The sequence below is a fragment of the Cajanus cajan genome, chromosome 5 (assembly GCF_000230855.2).
Source record: "Cajanus cajan strain Asha chromosome 5, NIPB_CcT2T_4, whole genome shotgun sequence".
NCBI lineage: Eukaryota > Viridiplantae > Streptophyta > Magnoliopsida > Fabales > Fabaceae > Cajanus > Cajanus cajan.
This window is the reverse complement of record NC_138521.1, coordinates 49,480,360-49,500,906: the sequence shown is the minus strand read 5'-3', so window position 1 is coordinate 49,500,906 and position 20,547 is coordinate 49,480,360. Positions and strand designations below refer to the sequence as shown.

At 30.6% G+C, this 20,547-nt stretch overlaps 2 protein-coding genes across 3 annotated transcripts; one reads left to right on the top strand and one right to left on the bottom strand.

The window, feature by feature from the left end:
* The first annotated feature begins 34 nt into the window (after positions 1-34).
* Positions 35-2,649, top strand: LOC109788176 (protein RER1A). 2 transcript variants are annotated; one of them, XM_020346843.3, is made up of 4 exons: positions 35-520; positions 1,805-1,985; positions 2,120-2,150; positions 2,264-2,649. In XM_020346843.3, exons 1-4 carry the CDS (start codon positions 180-182, stop codon positions 2,275-2,277), a joined length of 567 nt encoding a protein of 188 aa, XP_020202432.1. In that variant the 5' UTR covers positions 35-179; the 3' UTR covers positions 2,278-2,649. The 2 variants fall into 2 exon arrangements, with proteins under 2 accessions (XP_020202432.1, XP_020202431.1); XM_020346842.3 differs by having other exon boundaries at positions 2,120-2,182.
* A 1,850-nt stretch (positions 2,650-4,499) lies between these two features.
* Positions 4,500-7,634, bottom strand: LOC109788177 (cysteine proteinase1). The gene is made up of 4 exons (XM_020346844.3): positions 7,025-7,634; positions 5,414-5,649; positions 5,161-5,301; positions 4,500-4,988 (listed from the first exon to the last, which is right to left on the bottom strand). The coding sequence occupies exons 1-4, from the start codon at positions 7,455-7,457 to the stop codon at positions 4,710-4,712; spliced, it is 1,089 nt and encodes a 362-aa protein (XP_020202433.1). The 5' UTR covers positions 7,458-7,634; the 3' UTR covers positions 4,500-4,709.
* Between the last annotated feature and the right edge of the window lie 12,913 nt (positions 7,635-20,547).

Here is a 20,547-nt window from a genome sequence, read left to right as displayed (position 1 = left end):
TTGGTTGAAGATAAGATCAATTGATAGTAAAAAATTGGTAGATTACCGAAATTGGGCAGAGAAGAGAAGAGAAGAGGGGTTTATTTAGTTTAATCGTAAGCAGTCCAGAGGGGAAAAAACCCGACAAGCCGTTGAACCAAAGAGAATAGAGAGATTCTGATTCCGATTCCGTCCCAGCGATGGATGCGGGCGGAGCGTCACCGAGAGCCGCCATATCGCGGTGGAAGTTCGCGGCGTGGCGGCAGTACCAGCACGTGCTGGACAAGATAACGCCGCACGTGGGACGGCGGTGGGCGGGGTTCGCGGGGGTGGCGCTGGTGTACGCGCTGCGCGTCTACTTTGTGGAAGGGTTCTACATCGTGTCGTACGGCCTCGGCATATACATCCTCAACCTTCTGATCGGGTTCCTCTCCCCTCAGGTGGACCCCGAGATCGTCGACGCCGAGGGCCCCACCCTCCCCACCACCGCTTCCGACGAGTTTCGCCCCTTCGTTCGCCGCCTCCCCGAGTTCAAGTTCTGGTATGCCTTCGGATTCTAATTACTATTTGCTCCAATTCAGATTCCAGATTCATTAATTCATCGATCCCCAAACAGCGCCCAGAGAACCCTAATTCCACCACGGCACAACAAACCATTATGTTATGTTATTTACATGGGTGTGTTCTGCAAGTTGTTTGTTTGTTTTTTTTTTTTTTGAAGTATTAAGGATTGTGATGAAATTGCTTCTTTGACTGATCGCAGTTTAAAATGTTGGTGTTTTGTATAATGATTGTTGGTGTTATGCTCTAGCTTTCACGTGGCACTGAGTGAGCCCGGAGTAGGCGTGAGAGACCGGTGCTGCTTCTTCCTTGAGGTTGGGTTAAGGCGTTAAGGGGTGGTGACCACATGAAGAAATTTTAACACTCAAGTCATTGGATCGAGAGAGTAACGACTAGTTAAGAGGAAGCAGAACCTGTCTCTCGCCCTTACTCCAGACTCTGTTAGGGCCACATGGAAGCTAGAGCTTAGCAATTGGGTTATCTGGGGAAGATTTTTATTATATGTCGAGGTTTTAAATTGCGCTCTCAGTTGCAGCCTTGTCATGGTCCTTGATATTGTGAGAAATTGTGGACAACTGCAGTCACAACCACAGTCGCGATTGTGCTGCAGGCCAGACACCCTCAACCTTGATATTGTGGCCAAATCACAATCTTGGGTTGTTTTTTAAAACCTTGTTATATGTGAAACTAAAAGAATAGGCATGTGGAAGGAGCAAATAGATTTTGAGCCTATTTAGACTCAAGCTTGGAAGCACTTTTGAAAACTTTTCTACCGTAAAATACTTATTATTTTTAATAGAAAAACTTTAAAAAAAATGTTTATAGTTTGTATTCAAATAGGCTCTTGTTTTGTCAGTTCTATTGACAAAAATCTGGATTTTCATTCCCACAAATAAGGAATTATTCAGAAATGCTCACATTACAAATCAGCATTGCTTATATGTGACAATTATGGGTTTATTTTGTTCATTGCTTATATGTGACAATTATGGATTAATTTTGTTAATTGTCAGTGTCTCTCCCTTTTTTACTTGCTTTGCTAGTTTCAACTTAAGAGGGTTTGACAGTGTTCTATTCCTTCATTGCATGAAGCTAATGTCATTTTTTAGTATAAGAATGTGCTATTTTGATGTTCTTCTCGTTGGGCATTGTGCTTCTAAGTTATACAAGTTCTTAGTTTACTTTTCTTTTCATGCTTTTCCCTTGGATTTTGACATGCAGGTGTTGCTTTTACTGAATCTGCTTGTTTGCTGTCTGTGAACAGGTATTCAATCACGAAGGCATTTTGCATTGCATTTGTGATGACTTTCTTTAGTGCGTTTGATGTTCCAGTGTTCTGGCCAATACTCCTCTTCTACTGGGTGGTCCTATTCACGCTCACAATGAGGAAACAGATATCTCACATGATTAAATACAAATATTTACCGTTCTCATCTGGAAAACAGGTAACATAACATTTTTATTCGGCAACTTTGTTGTCATAGGTGTTCTATGGTTTGAACCGTTATTCGGTGTTTTTAGCAGAATTACATCTTTGTTGCTAATGGTAAAGATTTGGTTTTGTTTATTTTACTTGTAGCGCTATGATGGGAAGAGAGCACCACCAGAAAGTACAAGCCTTTCGGATGGATGAAATTTTCTGGTTAATTGAACATTATTTGCTTCATTTAGGTCACAGACCAAATTTAGCTTGATATTTATTATTTGCCGTCTATTTTAACAGCTGGAGCAGTCTGAGGATGTGATGGAAGCTGAAGAAAGTTGATTTGAGGTCTTGTGTGGACAACGTGATTTCTGATTCCCATTTGAGCAATTGTTTAGACTTTGGGCGTCTTGGTTGTTTTTACGCCTAGTGAAAGATTCAATTTAGGGAGATATAATTGGATTCTGTGGGCTCTTTCTTTAGCTTAATTCCTTTCCCTTTATTTTCTATTCCTATATAGGCAAAGGCCACTTCCTGAATTAGTAGTCAAATAACGAGATTTTTAGATAGCTTGTGCAGAATGAAATCTTCAATTTGCAATGCGGTTATACTCATCTATCCTTTTGTATAATGTATGTATATATTTTAATTTTAATCAATGTGAATTTTAGGAACTATATTTTCGATTTTCCTTCTAAAGCTCATGCATGGCATGAGTCATTTTGGCTAATTTTTTCAACAAATAATTATAAGAGAATAAATTAGAATTTTCATATAAGTTGAAATTAACTAAATTATTTCAAAATATTTTAGAAGTTCTTGCAACGAATTTTTTGGTAGGTACCTACAAGTTTGCGAGGGTTTTTTGTTAAGCACCAATAGTAGGAACTGCCGAACTGCCTACGTAAGTTTAAGTTAGAAATTGAACACTTATAGTTCACTATAGGCTTGCGCGTCGGGTATTCCATTTATTAGGAACTGCCGAACTGCCTACGTAAGTTTAAGTTAGAAATTGAACACTTATAGTTCACTATAGGCTTGCGCGTCGGGTATTCCATTTATGAACCGTAATGCCGATTAACGGTTCCTATGTGGAAGGTAACTCGTTACTTAAGTAAAATACATCGTACCAAAGAGTAATAATCAAATTGGCCAAGAAGATTGCAAAAAAAAAAAATGTTATTCCTGCAATTGACATGACATTGTCTTTTCCTTTTCTTCAATTTGTTCTAGTCCCTTTAAGCTTGTAAATTGTTGGTCACTGTAGGTATGCAACGTGCTAATGTGCTTTTTGTGTCATACTATGATGAAACTTCCATTTAAGCATTGTGCTTTCGGTCACTTTTTTTCGTCCCCTGGGTGCACCAATGTGCATGAGAAATTCTATGGTACCCATCTTATTTGAGAGGGTACCGGTACAGTTTTTTATATTTTATATTTTTAGTAATTTATTTAAATAATATTTATGATATTTTATTCTTTTAATTTTTAAATTATTTAGTTATTTTATTTTTATTTTATATATTCTAATTTATTTGTAATAATATTATTATATATTTAAATAGTTTAATTTTAATAATTTTTTAAATATATTTTTATCTTTTCACTTAAAATTTTTGGATTTTTATATTTTAATTTTAATAATTTTTTAAGTATATTTTTTGTCTTTTTGTCTTAAAATTTTGAATTTTTATATTGTAATTTTAATAACTTTTTATTTCTACTATTTATTAATTTTTTTCTTTTTCTTTAATATTTTATAATATTATTGAAAACTTATAATTTTAATCTCTATAATTTTATTTTATTTTTATTTTATAAGTTAATTTGGATTATTCATTTTATAATTAAATTAATTTTTTTAAAATTTTTTATGAGTTTACATAGAAAAATGTATTGGAACCCCTCCATCTTTGAGGGTACCGTAGCAATTCCCGTGTGTCATTAACACGCACTCTTCACAGGTTTTTCTATTCGTGATTACATTAGCGAGACAGCTACGTGTACGGTTTGACTGAAAAAATACAAATCTTTGCCATTAGCATACGGCAGAAAGGTATTTTTATATTAGTATTGTTTCAAACTTATTGTCACATATTTTAATATTCTTTTATCAGTATAACAGTATTTCATCTTCCATGCTGATGAATATTATAGTCTTATCGGAATGAGATCATCTGCAGGAAATTTAAAAGTGATAGCAACATCAATAAACTAGATAGACCGCTGCAAGATTAATTATAGATCAGTGTCTCGTAAGTCTCAACATAAGACTCTTTAATTTTTAATTTTTATTTTTTATTTTTATCTTTTAATTTTAACTATTCAACTCAATATGAAATGTTCTTGTCAAGGCACAATGATATGCAATTAAAAAATGGAAAAATGATATTTTTCAATTCAAGTCCTCTTAGTAACAAGCATGGACAATAAGGTGCTGATTTAGATAATTTAAAACACTGCACCGAGCTTTTCATATCGAAGAACAGATGAACAGGGTCATAGCAAACATCAATATCTGTATCAGAATTATAACTAGCATAAGGATAATTCAAATTAAGCATTCAAATGGAATAACAATGAGTGAAAACCAGTACAAATTGATATTCAGGTTCAGTTTTCACCTGAAGAAATCTATGTACAAGAACAGCCTAACAGGCATAGTAAATAGCAACATTTAAGGTAACATAAGCATCACTTTCTTGCAACTTAAGCATTTGTCCCTCTTCCCAATTCCAAACGTATTTCAAGCACTGCTAATATACACTTGAGTGTTTTCATGAGCAGAATCAGAAACTGCATAGTTTTGGCCATTCTTGACCGGGTAAGAGGCCTCCAATGCAATTCCACACTTCCCCGTGGAAATGCCTCTCACGTTGCGCTGTAACTTGAAATAGCCATCTTCACCCCATCCAGTGCCCCATGAATTCCTCACCAGCCAATAATCCTGACCATTTTCAGAGCCATATCCAACAACGACCACACCATGATCTAACCTTGTCCCACATTTACCAGTAAACACACCCTGAAAAGAAAAAACAATCAGAAATTTGTAAGCATATATATGACACATATGTTGTTGCATGTTGTGCATAGTGCTTATCACATTCTTAAGTTGCACACATAACTTAGGAACATAGTCTCAAATCAAAATCAATGCAGTACTCATCGTGTAACTTTTTAAAGAGTAATCTTACTGATTGATAGAGTTGCAAAGCCCTGCCAGAGGCCTCAATAGCAACGCTTACGGGTTGGTGAGCCACAGCTTTCTTTAAAGCATTCTCATCATATGATGGAACATCCTCAAACCCATCAATTTGCACTACCTTAGCATTTTTCTGCAGCAGCATAAGCCACTCACAATCATTAGAAACAAATCAATTATTGAGTTTAAAATATCAGGCCAGAATAATTTTTTTTTTTCTTGATTCAAAGTATTGGTATAGTGACCTTAGTTGGATCACAAATGCCATCAATGCCCCGGTATGGATAATCTTTGTCTGTGTCTATGCCACCATTGTCAATGATGAATTGGAATGCGTAGTCCATGAGACCACCATTGCATCCATCATTGTAGGCTCTGTCACAGTCCACAAGCTCTTGTTCTGACAACGACATAAACTTTCCTGTCACTATTTTATTTATTGCTTCCACTGTGGCTATTGTTGAGAACGCCCAACAACTTCCTGCGTCAAGAACAAATAAAAAATCAAATAAATAAACAAAATCTAACAGTCCTCTTCCAACAAAGAGTCCAACTCTATCCGTCAAAGTTCAATCAAACATAACCTAATCTCCCATAATCTATCAATTTTTAATAAAAAAAATGTTTAAAAGTATAATTTCATTATTATCAATCAAATAACAAATTATCATTAAAATAATTATTATAAAAATTAATAAATTTAATATCAACTTTTAATTAGTTATTAGTAACAAATTTATTATAAAATCCAACGATTAGTAATCATTGTTAGTGTGACGGTTTGTAACCCTTTACACGTGCAAAAATTGTTTATTATAGCATAAATGACTTTAAATAATTTTAAAAAGTATAAATAGTAATTAATTTTTTTTGAGTATTCAGAAGAAAATCTCAGACTTGCCCAATAATATATCACGTCAACCGATATATATACACATAAAATTCTATTTTGCAGATTAAATTAAAATAAATTTATTGGATTGAGTTTAGTTTTAGTTTTTAAAAAAATAAAACATGCCACCTTAATTTGTTTTTTTGTTTTCAATTTAGATTTTTTTTTAAATCTAATCATACACATCCATTTTCAATTTCATATATACACACATAGGGATCAAATTATTTTGAGAGTAGCTTTTATTAAGGTTACTCTACTCAATAATTCATAATTTATGTTAAATTTTAATAATCTAATTGATAGATTAAACTTTTTTATTAATTAAATTAACAAAAAATCATAAACATATTTTATACTTTAATTTTATATTTTATACTTTAATTTGAATCTATATAAAGAAATCTCATATGATTTTCAAAATTTTAAAAAATTTATAAATTTAATCTATACATTAAAATTTTTAATTTAATGCTTAGATAATTTAAATTCAATATACATCATGAGTTTAGAGTAATTTTACTAAGAATTACTTTTAAAATAATTTAATTCTTCTTCATATATATATATATATATTCTTTTAATTTAGTTTATTTTGTCATATTATAGTTTTTTTTTTACCAATTGTCATATTGTAGCTAAATTTCAAAATTAAATCCATGCAATCAAGTCAGTTATTTATACTATTAAAAAATAATAAAATTTTAAAACTGAGTATATATATTATTCTCAAAGCAGTTCAAAAAGGATAGAATATCTCATTCTCACGACAAGTGATCTTTATCAGAGTTAGAGAAAGCTGTTAATAGTCAAATTTAAAACAACTCCTTATCTGATAAGTAACCTTAGCTAGCAAAAAAGCTGTTAAAGATAAATTTAATCAAGTCCATATCAGATAAGTAACGTTATCTTCACCAAAAGAAACGGCGAAATGATTGAAGAAAAAAAAAAAAAAGAAACTCACCACAACTTCCCTGATCTTTGATTGGAGCAACTGCACCCTTCAACCTCCAATCCACATGCACCGGCAACCGGTCACGGGCGTCGTAGGTATACCGGTGACCGGTTTTCTTAGCTTTGACGACTCTGCGGTTGGCATCACTCTTGGTGCCCAAATACATGGCACGGTATTCGTCGTTAGTGATATCAGCAAACTTGTTCAACCCGAGTTTGTACGTGTGGTTCTGAGCGTTGTGGTTTTGAATGAATCCTAGGTTGTCTTTGAAAACATGAAACCTCTTGTCCTTCTCTCCCAACGCGTTGTACACTTTTTGGTGCTTCACCAGCCACTCCTCGTACATGGCCATGACCTCGTTGTCGGTGGACATGTCCGAGGCCAATGACAAGGTGAAGGAAAGAAAGAGCAAGGTGGGTATGATGGACATTATTGTGGACATGGTTGGTGTTTGGAAGAGGAGAGTTTGTGAAGGAAGATGAAAGGGTTTTGTTGATGGGAAGAACGAGGGAGTGGCGAGTTTATATAGAGAAGTGGAGAGGGGAGAAAATTGTTTAATATTTGAAGGGTATTGAATATCGATGAATGAGTGGTGGTGGGAAAAGTAAATTTCTTAGGCAAGTGGTGATTGAATGAATGAGTACATTTGCGATCGCAATTAAAGAGAACTGCCACACCACGTGGATTCTCAGTTCATTCTGAATTATTGAAATCTAGGATTGGATTAGAGAAATATTGAACCTATTATTCCTTGCGCATTAATTTTCTTATCAAAAATATATAATTAATACGATATAATAATGAAAGGAATATTTGTGAATATAAATTCAAATTGTATATATATTTTTTTATCTATGAGAATTACAGTAAAATTTTGAATTTAAGACACTTATCTTAAAGAATTTTGTTAGTTAATTAAAAACCATAAAAGATACGTAAGGCATGGAATAACGTAATAATACACGTTATTATATTATTAATTTTGTTTTAAAATATCTTCCTTTAAAAATAGTATTTTTAAAATTTTCCGAAAACTAGTAAAATAATAATCTTTTTTTCTTTTTAATTTTAATTTTATCTATCTTAATATTATTAAATTTATGATAGACTCTAATTTTTTGTCTTATTTTTTTATAAGTATAATTATGTAATTATATATGTTAAATTTAAATATTTTCTATAAATTATAAAACATATTTATTAGCATAACTCTAAACTCTAAACTCTAAATGCATAAATAATCATAAAAATATTTTATACATTAATTTAAATCTACATAATGAAGTATCATATGTTTTTTTATTTTTTATTTTAAATTTATAAACTTGATTTATACATAAGAACTTTTATTTTAACAGTTGGATAATTAAAATTTAATATACAACATGAGTTATTAAGTGGAGTATCTTTTATTAACTATTACACATGTGAGACCCAAAACCTTCATTCCCTTTTCTATTCCTTCTATAACGTAGTAAGTTAATTCAGAAGGCCCAAAAGTCCAGTATGGGTGATTTAGTAGCCCAGAACGTGTCGTTCCCAAATTGGAACGGGCCGTTCCAAACTACTAAATTGACCTGTAAATCGTAGTTGAGAACGTGCCGTTCTAGATGGAGTACGGGGCGTTCTGGATGGAGTATGGGACGTTTTAGAGGGAGTACGAGCCGTTCTGGATGAGTTCCAAAACTGGCTGTTCTGGTTTCAGAACAGACCGTTCTGCATGTGATTTTTACACATGATGAAGGGGTGTAGAACGACCCATTTTGGATTCGAAACGGGCCGTTCTGGCCATTCTTGAACTTGTATAAATAGGGATTGTGGGCAGTTGAGGAGAATGAGAGGTTTTAGAGAGAAGTTCTAGAGAGAAGGACTCTGGGTCTGTGGGCTCCTTTCTCTCTCTAATTTCTCTATATGATTCTTCTTCTTCTCTAGACCACTAATGTCTTTTATCTTTTCTTGAATTTCAGACTAGAAAGCTTGTTTTTGGAGGATTGAAGTTCAAGAGTCAAGCTTGGAGGATATTTCTTCTTCTTTTTCTTCTTCTCAGATTCTTGGCTTTTTAAAGCCAATCTTCAGGTGAGGGAAGCTAGAATGTAGTATAAGTTGACATGATAGATGAATTTTAAATATGTTGTATATTGCTGAAATTGTTTATAAAGTTGTTAAGTTGCATTAAGTTGATGTTGTAATGACTATATAGTTGTTTAATTAAGTTGTTTGCATGTTGTTAAAATTATTAAAGTTGCATAGTTGTATAATTAAATAAGAAGTTATCAAGTTGGTATATAATGTCTATTGTTGCAAGATGTCTATTGCTGTAAAGTTGTTAAGATGCCTATTGCTGCAAAGTTGTTAAGCTGCCTATTGTTGTAAAGTTGGAAAGATGAGGACATATGATGAAGATATATGTCCTATGTTGAGATACATAGTACTAAGGTGATAAGTTGAAAGTTGTTTTAAAGTTGAATCCCTTAGTACTGTGTGGGCGACATGAAAATAGTTGATCCATGTCACGGTTGAATGACCAATTTGAGTAAGGTAACTAGTTAGAGATGTAGTCTTTGACTAGGTACTGGAGGGTGCGTGGTACTTGGAGGACAGTGGGTGGGCTAACTCCATATGTGGATTGGTGATGCTAGTCAAGGCCGTGGTAGGCTCATACCCAAACCCTTCTGTCCTGACAGTAGTACTGGACCCCCGAGTCTAAGTGACACACCTGAGCAATCACCTATTATTGTCTATACCTGGTTCTCTTCGAAGTTCATAACGCTGTTCTATACCTGACCTGATTGAGATAAGTCAAACGTTGGATTCGGTAGGGTTTATGCCACCTAGACTGCTCAACCTCAGTTGTTGGAGATCTTCCAGTTGTATATGCGTGACAACGCATTAAATATTAAGTTGTACATTGTTGTTGTTGTTGTTGTTGTATTAAAGTTGCTTCTAAGTTGTATGAATGAGTTGTGTTTTTATGTTGAACAATATGGTCGTTTGTGATGATGATTGAATGAATGAGTGGTATAGTATTTTCCCTATACTTATATGGTTGATTATTGAACTCTAGCTTACCCTTCTGTTTCCATGTGGATGGACGACTATGATCATATTGTGTATGGGAGCAGATCCGGTCTAGGTTGGAGCTGTTGGCTGAGTCCGCTGCTAGAAGTGGATTTTTTGGTTCCTAGTGTCAGAGATACCACCTTGGGTAACAATTTTGTGCTTGACTGACACTAGGAGATAGTAGTTTTGGATAACTGTATAAATACCTAATATTTAAAAACTTAATTATTTTTATATATTTTTCATGTTTTTGTATTTATAAGTTATCCAATTTTATTATTTATCTTAGTTCACTGTTTTTAGTGCAATTCCACTAAGTGTAGGGGCCACGGCGGGTCGTTACACTTTTACTCTTTCTTTCTCTTCCTATTTTTTTTCCTTCACTCACTTACCTTCACTCGTTGTGCTGGAAAACCATTGCATTCTTGATGTTTCTTTGTTGCTGAACTCATCCTCTCATTTTGATTCACTAAGGTACTGAGCAATAGGAGAAGTTGAGGACTTTGAGCATTAGAGTCGCACGGATTCTCCTTCTCCATTCTTCTTCTCCGCTCTTCTCTTCTTCCTCGTAGAGCTTGAGATTGAGGTAAGGGAAGCTGGAAAACTTGAGATTTTGATTTTCATGTTAGGTTGTTTGAATAAATCGAGACTTGATTCTGAAAATTGTAAATGGGGGGATGAATTCGAAGTGATTTTCATGTTGAACAATGGGGTTCCAATTTCTTGATGAAAGGTTGAACATTGATGATTTTCTTTGAATTTGGTTGCATGCATGTTGAATTTCTTGTATTTTCTGGGCTGTATGAACAAATTGGGTAGAGATTTTGAGTGTAAATCATGTTTAGAGGGAAGATTGGTGAAGAGATGGAGAGGATCAAAGGTGAAAACCATGGAATTTCATAAATTCTGAGACTCACAGCCATGGTTGTGGGGGAAAAATGAAGTGGCAGAAACTCACAGCCATAGCTATGGATTCACAGCCATGGCCGTGGGGAAAATGTGGTGGTAGAGACTTGCATCCATGGCCATGAGGGAAAATAGAGTGGCAGAAACTTGCAGCCATGGCCGTGGAAAGGAAACTGAGTTGATGGAAATCTAGTGCTAAAGCGCTGATTTAAGCGTTGCAGCGGTGAGGGTAGATAACCGAATTTGGTCTTGAGGTCTGCATGAAAGTTGTAGACTTGAATGTTATCTTTCCAATGGCTCTGGAATCACCCAAAAAGAAGGTCTAGAGATTTAGTTATGACCTTTTTAGTGAGCAAAGGTCAAGCTGTCAGCATTTAGGAAAATGGTTTCGGTTTTTACAATTTTTAACAAAGTATATGATGGAATTAGGACTTGGTGTCTTCATGAGAGTTGTAGAAAATCTTATTATATTTCATATGAGATAAGGATGACAATGATTGGAGTAGTATAATTCCCTATGGGTTGTTTTAGGTGAAGATTGTCAGCGTAGGAATAAGTGCTTTGGATAAATTGCATGTGTTACATGTTGTATGATAGGTGAAATTGGTGTGCATGAATAAAATGCTTGTATCTATTACATGTTGTGTGTTATAGGATGATGGTAATGAGCATTGATATGCTATCTTTGTGTACTTGAAATGGTGATGAGCATTGATATGCTTTATATGTTTGATATGTTATGTTGAATTTATTGTGAAGCATTTATATGTTATTATTGTATGAATTGTTAAACATTGATATACTATTCTTGATTGAGATGTTAAGCATTTGTTTGCTATACTTGATTTGATCTCTATTTGCATTGACTGGATGTAATGTATATAGTAGATGTATGGTGAGGTGTGAATACTAAAAATGCGGTGTGGCATTATAGCATGATGGCTAACTTAGGATTTGAGGAGAGAAAAATATTTTGAAAATTGAAGATCCCATATAGGGTATCTTGGAGTGGTGCTTGGGTAGGCCACAGTTTGGAAAACCCTCCTTGAGTAGGTGTGTCTCTTGGAGTAGCTTTTGAGGTGTGTTGAGTCTCCTCCAAATCCTTAGTTAGTGGTTGAGTATAATCAGTGGACGAATTTCATATGTGACTTGGTAATGCATGCCAAGGTCGTGGTAAACCCATACCCAGCTGTACTACTCCTGATGGTTGAACAAGACTTTCTTAGTATAAGTGATGAGACTCGAGAAACCAGAAGAGAGATTGGTATCCCATTTTGCTGTGATCGAGCTGGCGCTTCGGGCGTGAAAATGATTGGGTTGGTTCGGTAGGGTGAAAATTACTTAGACTACTCATGTTGTTAGGTAGGGATGGCAATGGGACAGGTCGGGTACGAGTTTCATGATACCCGTCCTTGTCCCCGCGACTTAAACCCATCCTCGTACTCGTACCCGTACCCGTCGAGTATATAATTTCCGTCATCATCCCTGTCCCTATCAAGTATCGGGTATACCCGTACCTGTACCCGTAAAAAATTATTATTATTATTTTTGCAAAAAATACACTATTTTTAAATTATTTTTTCATTATATTATAATTATAATTAAATTATTTCTCTATCTCATATTTTAATCAAGAGATTTCTTAATAATTAAACAACTATAAATATTTCACATTATAATAAATAATTACACATAATAAAATATTAGATATTTTTAACATAGTTCAATCAAGTATGGGTACGGGTACGTGGCGGGTATGTATATACCCATACTCGGTTTAACAGATTGAGTTTTACCTGTATCCATACTCGTACTCGGTCAAATCGGGTATTCCCTGTCAAAGTCGGGACGGGTTCGGGTATTACCCACGGGTACGAATTTATTTGCCATTCCTATTGTTAGGAGATCTCTGTAGGTGAATATGTGAAGATGCATTGGTCAATGTATTTGCATATGATGTCTGATGAGATGTGTTCATGTGCATTTGATGTCTTTTGGGACATGATAGGGTGAGGTACATGCTTGGTTGAGATGTGATTAGTTTTCATGCATGATATCTGGTGTGTTGTTGTATATTATAAACATGTTTATATATATATATATATATATATATATATATATATATGAGGAGGGTTCAAACGACATCGATATAACTTTTACTAAGTATTACACCGTTCAATAAATTTATATTAAATGTGAATTTTATAAATTTAACCGTTAGATTGAAAGTTCATATCACTTTATATGTGTATATCAAATTTTATTAAAATTAAATAACTACTTGAAGGTGATCAAAGTATTCATATTTTATTATATTTTGAAATTAATGTATATATTATGTCAATTTTGTTTTATAAGAACGAAGTATCAAATCATATTGAATTAATATAAAATTTTGCATATATGATTTAAGAGTAAAGAACTTTCAATCTAACGGTTGAATTTATAAAATTCATATTTAATATAAAGTTATTGAGCAGTATAATACTTAATAAAAATTACACCAATATCGTTTGAATCCTCCTATATATATATATATATACATATTATTTTATGTATAAGTATTTTTAGAAACTATTATTCAATAAGAATATTTTTAGAAATTTTTTAATTTTTTTAATTTAATTTAATTTTTATTTATTATATTTGATTTTAAAATAAAATTTAATATTTTTAAAATAAATCATCAATAATTAAAAATAATCTTATGTCATAGTATAAGTTATTTATCTAAATAAAAAATATAATAACTTATGTATTTAAAAATATTATTTTATACAAATTTTGACTATAATCAATTAACTCTTTATATATTAAAAACAAGCAATTGAAAATATTTTTAAGAATTATTCTTTAACAATAATTTTTTAATTTTTTTTTAACTTTTTATCTAATTTATTTTATTTATTTATTATATTAAATATGAATTAAAATTTAATATTTAAAATAAATTATCAATAATTAAAAATAATATTATTGCATATATAAATTATTTATATTAAATAAAAAATATAATTTATATATTTAAAATATCTATTTATATAAATTTTAAATATAATTTATATATTTAAATATAATACTTATTTAAATATATATTTATAAATTTTAGTTATATATAATTAATATTTAATCTATAAAATACACAGACAATAATACTAATTTTAAGTATTTTGTATTGAAAAAAATTCAGGGATTTAATATTATTGTGGAAATGTTACATATTTAGTACTGTAAAAGTAGCAAAAAACCTTTCTTCTGATGTTAGTAAAGAATTTATCATTTTCCCATTATTTAGAATGTGGAAGTTGGTGGCATGTATATAGTATAGCAGTGGCTAACATAATTTCTTCGAGAAGAAGGATTCCGTTTTCTTTCCAATTAATCTACCTCTAAGCTTTTAACCTTTTCAGTGGGTTTTTTCCTTTTTCTTTTTTAGTACGACGAGTACTCTGTGATTTCACGGCTTATAAAATTGTTAAACTATATTTATGATTAAGTTTCTGTTTTGTTAATTAAAGTATAATGCAAATATCATTTACGGAATTCCTTTTAACTTTTAACTGTAAACAGTCATGATTCTAAAAAGAGATTAATTATATTGGACACAAGGATTACCAATTGTTAATATTTATTAAATACTAGTTTCATAGTACATTTTTTAATTAGTTAAAATGTTAGTCAAATAATTAATAAATATCATACTTTTGAAAAAAATTTTGGAAATTTCAAATCCTCATACAATATCATCCTTTACATGAAAAAAGAAAACTGAATATATTTTATATTGTGAATTTTATATATATATATATATATATATATATATATATATATATATATATATATATATATATATATGAGGATGGATCTGTTTATTTTATGAATAAATTGATTTTGTTTAATAACTTATCTTCTACATTAAATTTTAATAATCTAATTGTTGAATATAAAATTCTTAATATATATTAAGTTTGTAAATTTTTAAAAAATTTAAAAATTATTTGATATTTTATTTCATAAATTTAAATTAATAAATAATTATAAAATTATTTTATATGTTAATTTAAATTAATGAAATAAAATATTTATATGTTTATAACGCTTGATGAAAATATTGGTATTTGGTATGTGCATTAGCAGGGTCCTAGCAGTGAAGGGGATGTAATATGAATCCCTTTTCTTCCATCTTCCAAAGCTTAATAAAATAAAAGCAAGTGAAAGCCTTTTTACCTTTTCTACTTTCGGCGAGGGAGACTAAGTGCTCTTTGGATAGATTAAAGAATAGGAAGATTCTTAGTGAGCTTATGGTCAAATGAATACTATTGCAGCATATTATAATTCTATCGATTCCCAAAACAAAAATCTACTCAGTTGGAGCAAAATTATCTTATTTATGATAACAGTATTCTCAAAAAAGAAAAGGATAAGTTCTAACACTCCAAGAAATAAAAATGGTTTTTTTAAATATAATATTGGTACAAAATATTTATCCTCAAAATAATAATTAATGTCTATTAAATGCAGAAAGAATTTGTATTGTTTCAACATAATGTGTTGATAAAATTCATACTCTACTTAATTTGATTATAGAAAGAAAATAAAAGTAGTGATTGAGACGCAATGGGCAAAGGGAAGGTGGTGGAGTCTGATTGCATGTGACAGCCGCAATTCACAAGGGTTGGCCATTGGCATGGATGATGGATGAGAGATATAACTGCCCAACTTGCTAACACTTGGGAACTCATTCAAGGGCATGGCTCCCCTGACTTTTCAAATCAAATCTCTCTTATCTTCAATACTTTTTATTTGGAATTATGTCCTTTAAATATTTGCAAGCTATCACAATTTGTATACATACATATTGGTTAGAGATAATTTTTCATGAGTTATTTGTCCACATCTCATTCATACAATTGGCCAATATTAAGTTTGTTCAGAATATATATGGTTCATTGGATGGATCTTGTTGAGTGTACGTATTCTTTTTAGAACACCTTCAATCTCAAATATCAATGAGAATAATGTTTAAATTATCAAAGCACAAAGGATGCATAGCCAATGCAAAAATGATTGATGATGGATAGTAAGATTGTATGAAGTTATTCGATGCTAAATAAGAAAATAAATAAATAAATATAATATGGAGTAAGTAATATGGTATGAGAAAAATTATGAATATTAATGAAATATTTGGAATGTTAAAATATCTACCTATAATAATGTAGTCATTTTTGAAAGATGCATTTGCAGAAGCCACCTAACTTCGTATATCCATTCTACAATTTCTTTGTAAACAGCGCCACCTAACGTTCAGTCCCAACAGCCATGGAACAATTTTCTTACTTCTTTATTTCATTATTATATAAATTTCATCTCTAGGTAATTAAATACTTACAAATGATTTTATCTTAAAAGATATTTTTAATTGTAGAATATACATAAAATAAAATATTCATAAACTTACTAACCATGGAGATCTTCTGCGATTAATTAATGAACTTTAAGAATCTTGATATTTAAGCTGTTATATGTTAATATTAAAATAATATATATTTTTTTCACTAAAAATATCTTCCACTCAAAGACTTATTTTTTCGAGATGTAAACTCATTGAAATGAATTATCTTAATATTTTTTTTTTTCATATACTAGTTAGAAAGTTTTTTGTTTATATGTTATTTTTAAGAAAAGTCAGATTTATTCATAGTAGATATAAGTTTAAAAATTTATATCAAACTATATATTTTTAATAACTTTTGATATAATATAAAATTTAATTAATTAAGAATTAAATTATGTGATATTATAAGTGAAATTAATTTATATATATTAATTTTCACATAATTTTAATTTTTTTTACACATTATTTAACGTTAAATATATATATATATATATATATATATATATATATATATATTAAAATACAGTAATATAATCAACTATTATATAATTCTAAAATTATGTGGTGAAATAAATTGTTGTCATCTCATTATAACTGTACCGGATGGATATCAATTTTGAACAACAAGGATCCAGCTACTGAACATTAATAAAATTTGGAACAGTATCATTCTAATTTAATTTTTATGCAAATTTTAATCTATCATTCAGTAAAAAAATTATTATTGGTAAAAGTTTTAAATTAATTATCATTAAATTTAACCATTTTTTAATATTATTTATGCTGATTATATTATACTTTTGGTCTTTTATTTTATTTTTAAAATATTTATTTTAGTCATTTATTTCTTAAATTTACATAGTAATTATTTTTAATTTTGAGAAATAATTTTAAATTTTTTTTAATAGATTCAAAATTCAAAATTTGTCTCATTAAATTTATTTATATAAACTATAAAATTCAATTAGTTCAAATACAAAAAAATATAAATATAATGAAAATCATGTAAAAAATATTTCTCACAAAAAATTAGAAAAATAATATAAAATTAATTTTTTAAAATTATTTTTGTTATTTTTTTAGACTTATTCATATACAATTTTCATCATATTTATAATACTTTTATATTTGCACTTTAGTTCCGATCAATAATTTTCATTTAGATAAATCTAATAAGATAAATTTTAAATCTTAAATTGATCAATAAAAGATTCAAAATTGTTTATCAAAATTAAAAATAATTATTAATTCAAAATGATCAAATAAAATTAAATTTAAAAAATAAGAGGCTAAAATAAATATTTTAAAAGATAAATCATCAAAATAAATATAAAAATAATCAATAAAAAACACCTTCAAGAGACATTTATTATGAAACCTAAGGAGTAATTCAATGTATCCATGAATACTTAATTCTTAAAATGGCGTGAAAATGCAAAATTGTAGCCAGGCAAGCATAGATGACCCTTGTGGAGTGTGCGTCTTATGCTAAACAAACTAGTCCCGAGGAAGATAGATTCTAGATTGGTTTGAATCTTCATGTCATGTGCTATGATGTTAAAATATTGTTTAATCTATGTCATGAATAAAAGTAAGTATAACTTTTGTCACAGCTTGATATATCGAATGATGATTTTATAAAATAATCATGGAATTAAAAATTAAATAGAATGACAATTTCTGTGTCACAGTTTAGTACATGGAATTAATGTGGAATGAAATATTTGATTTTGATGATAAAAACTTTCATCATGAGAAAAACAAAGATGATAAATTCTTTTCATTTAATAATTTTGGAATTCAAAATTTTTTAATTACTTGTGTTTAAAGGAGAAAACACCTTTTTTGATATGTAAACATATTTAAAATAATTTAGATTAAATATATTTAACAAATTTATTATGGAATTTTCTTTATGATGCTTTGAATAATAATTATGTTTCAAAATATGTATTTTTATAATTGTTTTACATATATAATTGTGATTTTTTTTGGTTACATAATATCATTTGTGATTATATTAAACAAATAAGTTTAAAAAATTAAATCTTATCATATTGAATGTAGAATCATTAATTAGACAGTGATTTCCAATTTTTAAGAAATGAGGCATGTAAAGCCTGTCATAGTTGCTACACTGTGTAACATAATTAAACATCTCAAAACATATACTAAAATAAGTATAATATAAATATATACATGAATATATACAACTATGTTACTCAATCAGTAACAATAAACATATATACAAAATCTATCACATCTAGTAGTTAACAAAACAAAACCAACTGCTCTACCATTGAATAGCCTCCTCCACAACTCTCCAGCTCTATCCCTGCGTTGCTCCCATAGAGAGCTCTAAAGCTCTCTCACACCCGACGTGGGAAAACCATGCTCGACGACTAAGACCCAAAAAGAGTACTGGGGTTCTCTCACACTCGACGTTTGTCTAGTAGAGACTCCCCAAGACAATTACGCCTGATGTGGTAAGTTTCACGCTTGGTGAATTTACCTGAGGGCACTAGGGCCCTCTCACGCCTAACGTAGGGTGTCTCGCTTCGACATTGAGGCTTGGTAGAGAGCACATAAGGTAAATCACGCCCAACGTGATTACCTTGCATCCGACTTCATATCAGTAGAGGCCCCAACACTCCCACTACTAATATCACGCTCAGCACTACGTCCTCTATGCCCGACGCCATTGAACTAGAGACCCGAATCCCACTTCACGCCCATTGCGACCATCTTCGACCCCAATCCCACAAAGGTGCGCCTGACACAAATGCAAAGATAAGCACTTCAAGTTCAAATATTTGAACCAACACCTGTAATATAAGAAAGATCCAGCACATGTAATCCACAAATACATCAACATTGACCACATACAATACAAAAACTCCAAGAAAAGCATCATGTAATGGCACAATTTTCACAAATCATCTCATTCCTCAACCAACCCAAAACCCCAACCTTCATCCCAACTCATTCACATTGATCCACACATTACTACTTGAAATCAATCCAACAACTCAACACCTCAATTTCAACTAAAAAATTCTAGCTTCCCTTACCACGGAATTGAAAGAAAATCCACACTCTGAGCTACCCGAGGAAGAAGAAGAAGAATGTCGACTAACTCCGTATGACTTCAACAACTGATTCAAACTTCTCGACTATCTGAATCACAAACAACACCACTTAGAATATAAGCAGGGAAGAAGAGAAGAAGATTAAGAAAAGAGAACTCACGGACCAGAGTCCTTCTCTCTAGAACCTCTTTCTAAAAAACTCAAACCTCACAAGGCATAAAATGAAATAATTATTTTTTACAAAAGAAGTTAACCATGATTTTCGTAAGTACTACTCTCTCCTATTTTATTACAAGACACATTTTTGAAGGAAATGATGACCTTTCTTAATAAGGTATTTACAATTTTTATAAATCATTAGTTTTATTTTTCAATTTTCATCTTTTTATTAAAAAATTGTTAGTGTATATATTTCTTGTTGAATAATGAAGAATAAAAAATAAGAATTAAATATTTTCTTGCACCTTTTGAACTCTTCAATTGATATTTATTAATTTTATTCGTATTGACTTTGATATGAAATAATATTTTTACCTTTCTCATTGTAACACCCTTAGATTTTGTAAATTATATTTTAGAAATTATTTTGATATTTAATGTATTTATTTAGAGTTTTGGATATAATTTAATTTGTTATATAAATTATATTTTTATGTTGAGACATGATTTCAAGATTTATAATTTTCATTAGTATTATATGAAAGTAATTTTATGAAATGCATTTTATCTTATGATGCTTATATTATTTGATTAAAAGTGAAAGTTGTATTTTAATTATATTAATTATTTTATAAGAGGGAAGGAAAGACATCTTAGACATTTATTAAATTATATTTTATTATTATTATTATTTTAATTTATTAATTGAGAAGGAGGGATTAGGAGAAGTTACATGGGAGTTAATTCATTTTTATGTAAGACATCTCTTAACTCTCATTTTGTTCTACGCTCTGAAGAATAAGGAGACCTTAGAGAAGAAGACCAACCAGATTTCGCTCGTGCTTTGTCCTCTACTCATCAAGGTAAGGGAGGAGTGAGAAATCTCACTTGGGGCGTGGAGATATATGTAGGGTAGTTAG

Excerpts from the sequence above, each read along its gene's own strand:
- LOC109788176 (XM_020346842.3), top strand. The coding sequence starts at position 180 with ATGGATGCGGGCGGAGCGTCACCGAGAGCCGCCATATCGCGGTGGAAG. Across the intron at positions 521-1,804 it reads CTCCCCGAGTTCAAGTTCTG|GTATTCAATCACGAAGGCAT; the intron begins GTATGCCTTCGG and ends GTCTGTGAACAG. Across the intron at positions 1,986-2,119 it reads CGTTCTCATCTGGAAAACAG|CGCTATGATGGGAAGAGAGC; the intron begins GTAACATAACAT and ends TTTTACTTGTAG.
- LOC109788177 (XM_020346844.3), bottom strand. The coding sequence starts at position 7,457 with ATGTCCACAATAATGTCCATCATACCCACCTTGCTCTTTCTTTCCTTC. Across the intron at positions 5,650-7,024 it reads CAAAGATCAGGGAAGTTGTG|GAAGTTGTTGGGCGTTCTCA; the intron begins GTGAGTTTCTTT and ends TTCTTGACGCAG. Across the intron at positions 5,302-5,413 it reads GCATTTGTGATCCAACTAAG|AAAAATGCTAAGGTAGTGCA; the intron begins GTCACTATACCA and ends ATGCTGCTGCAG.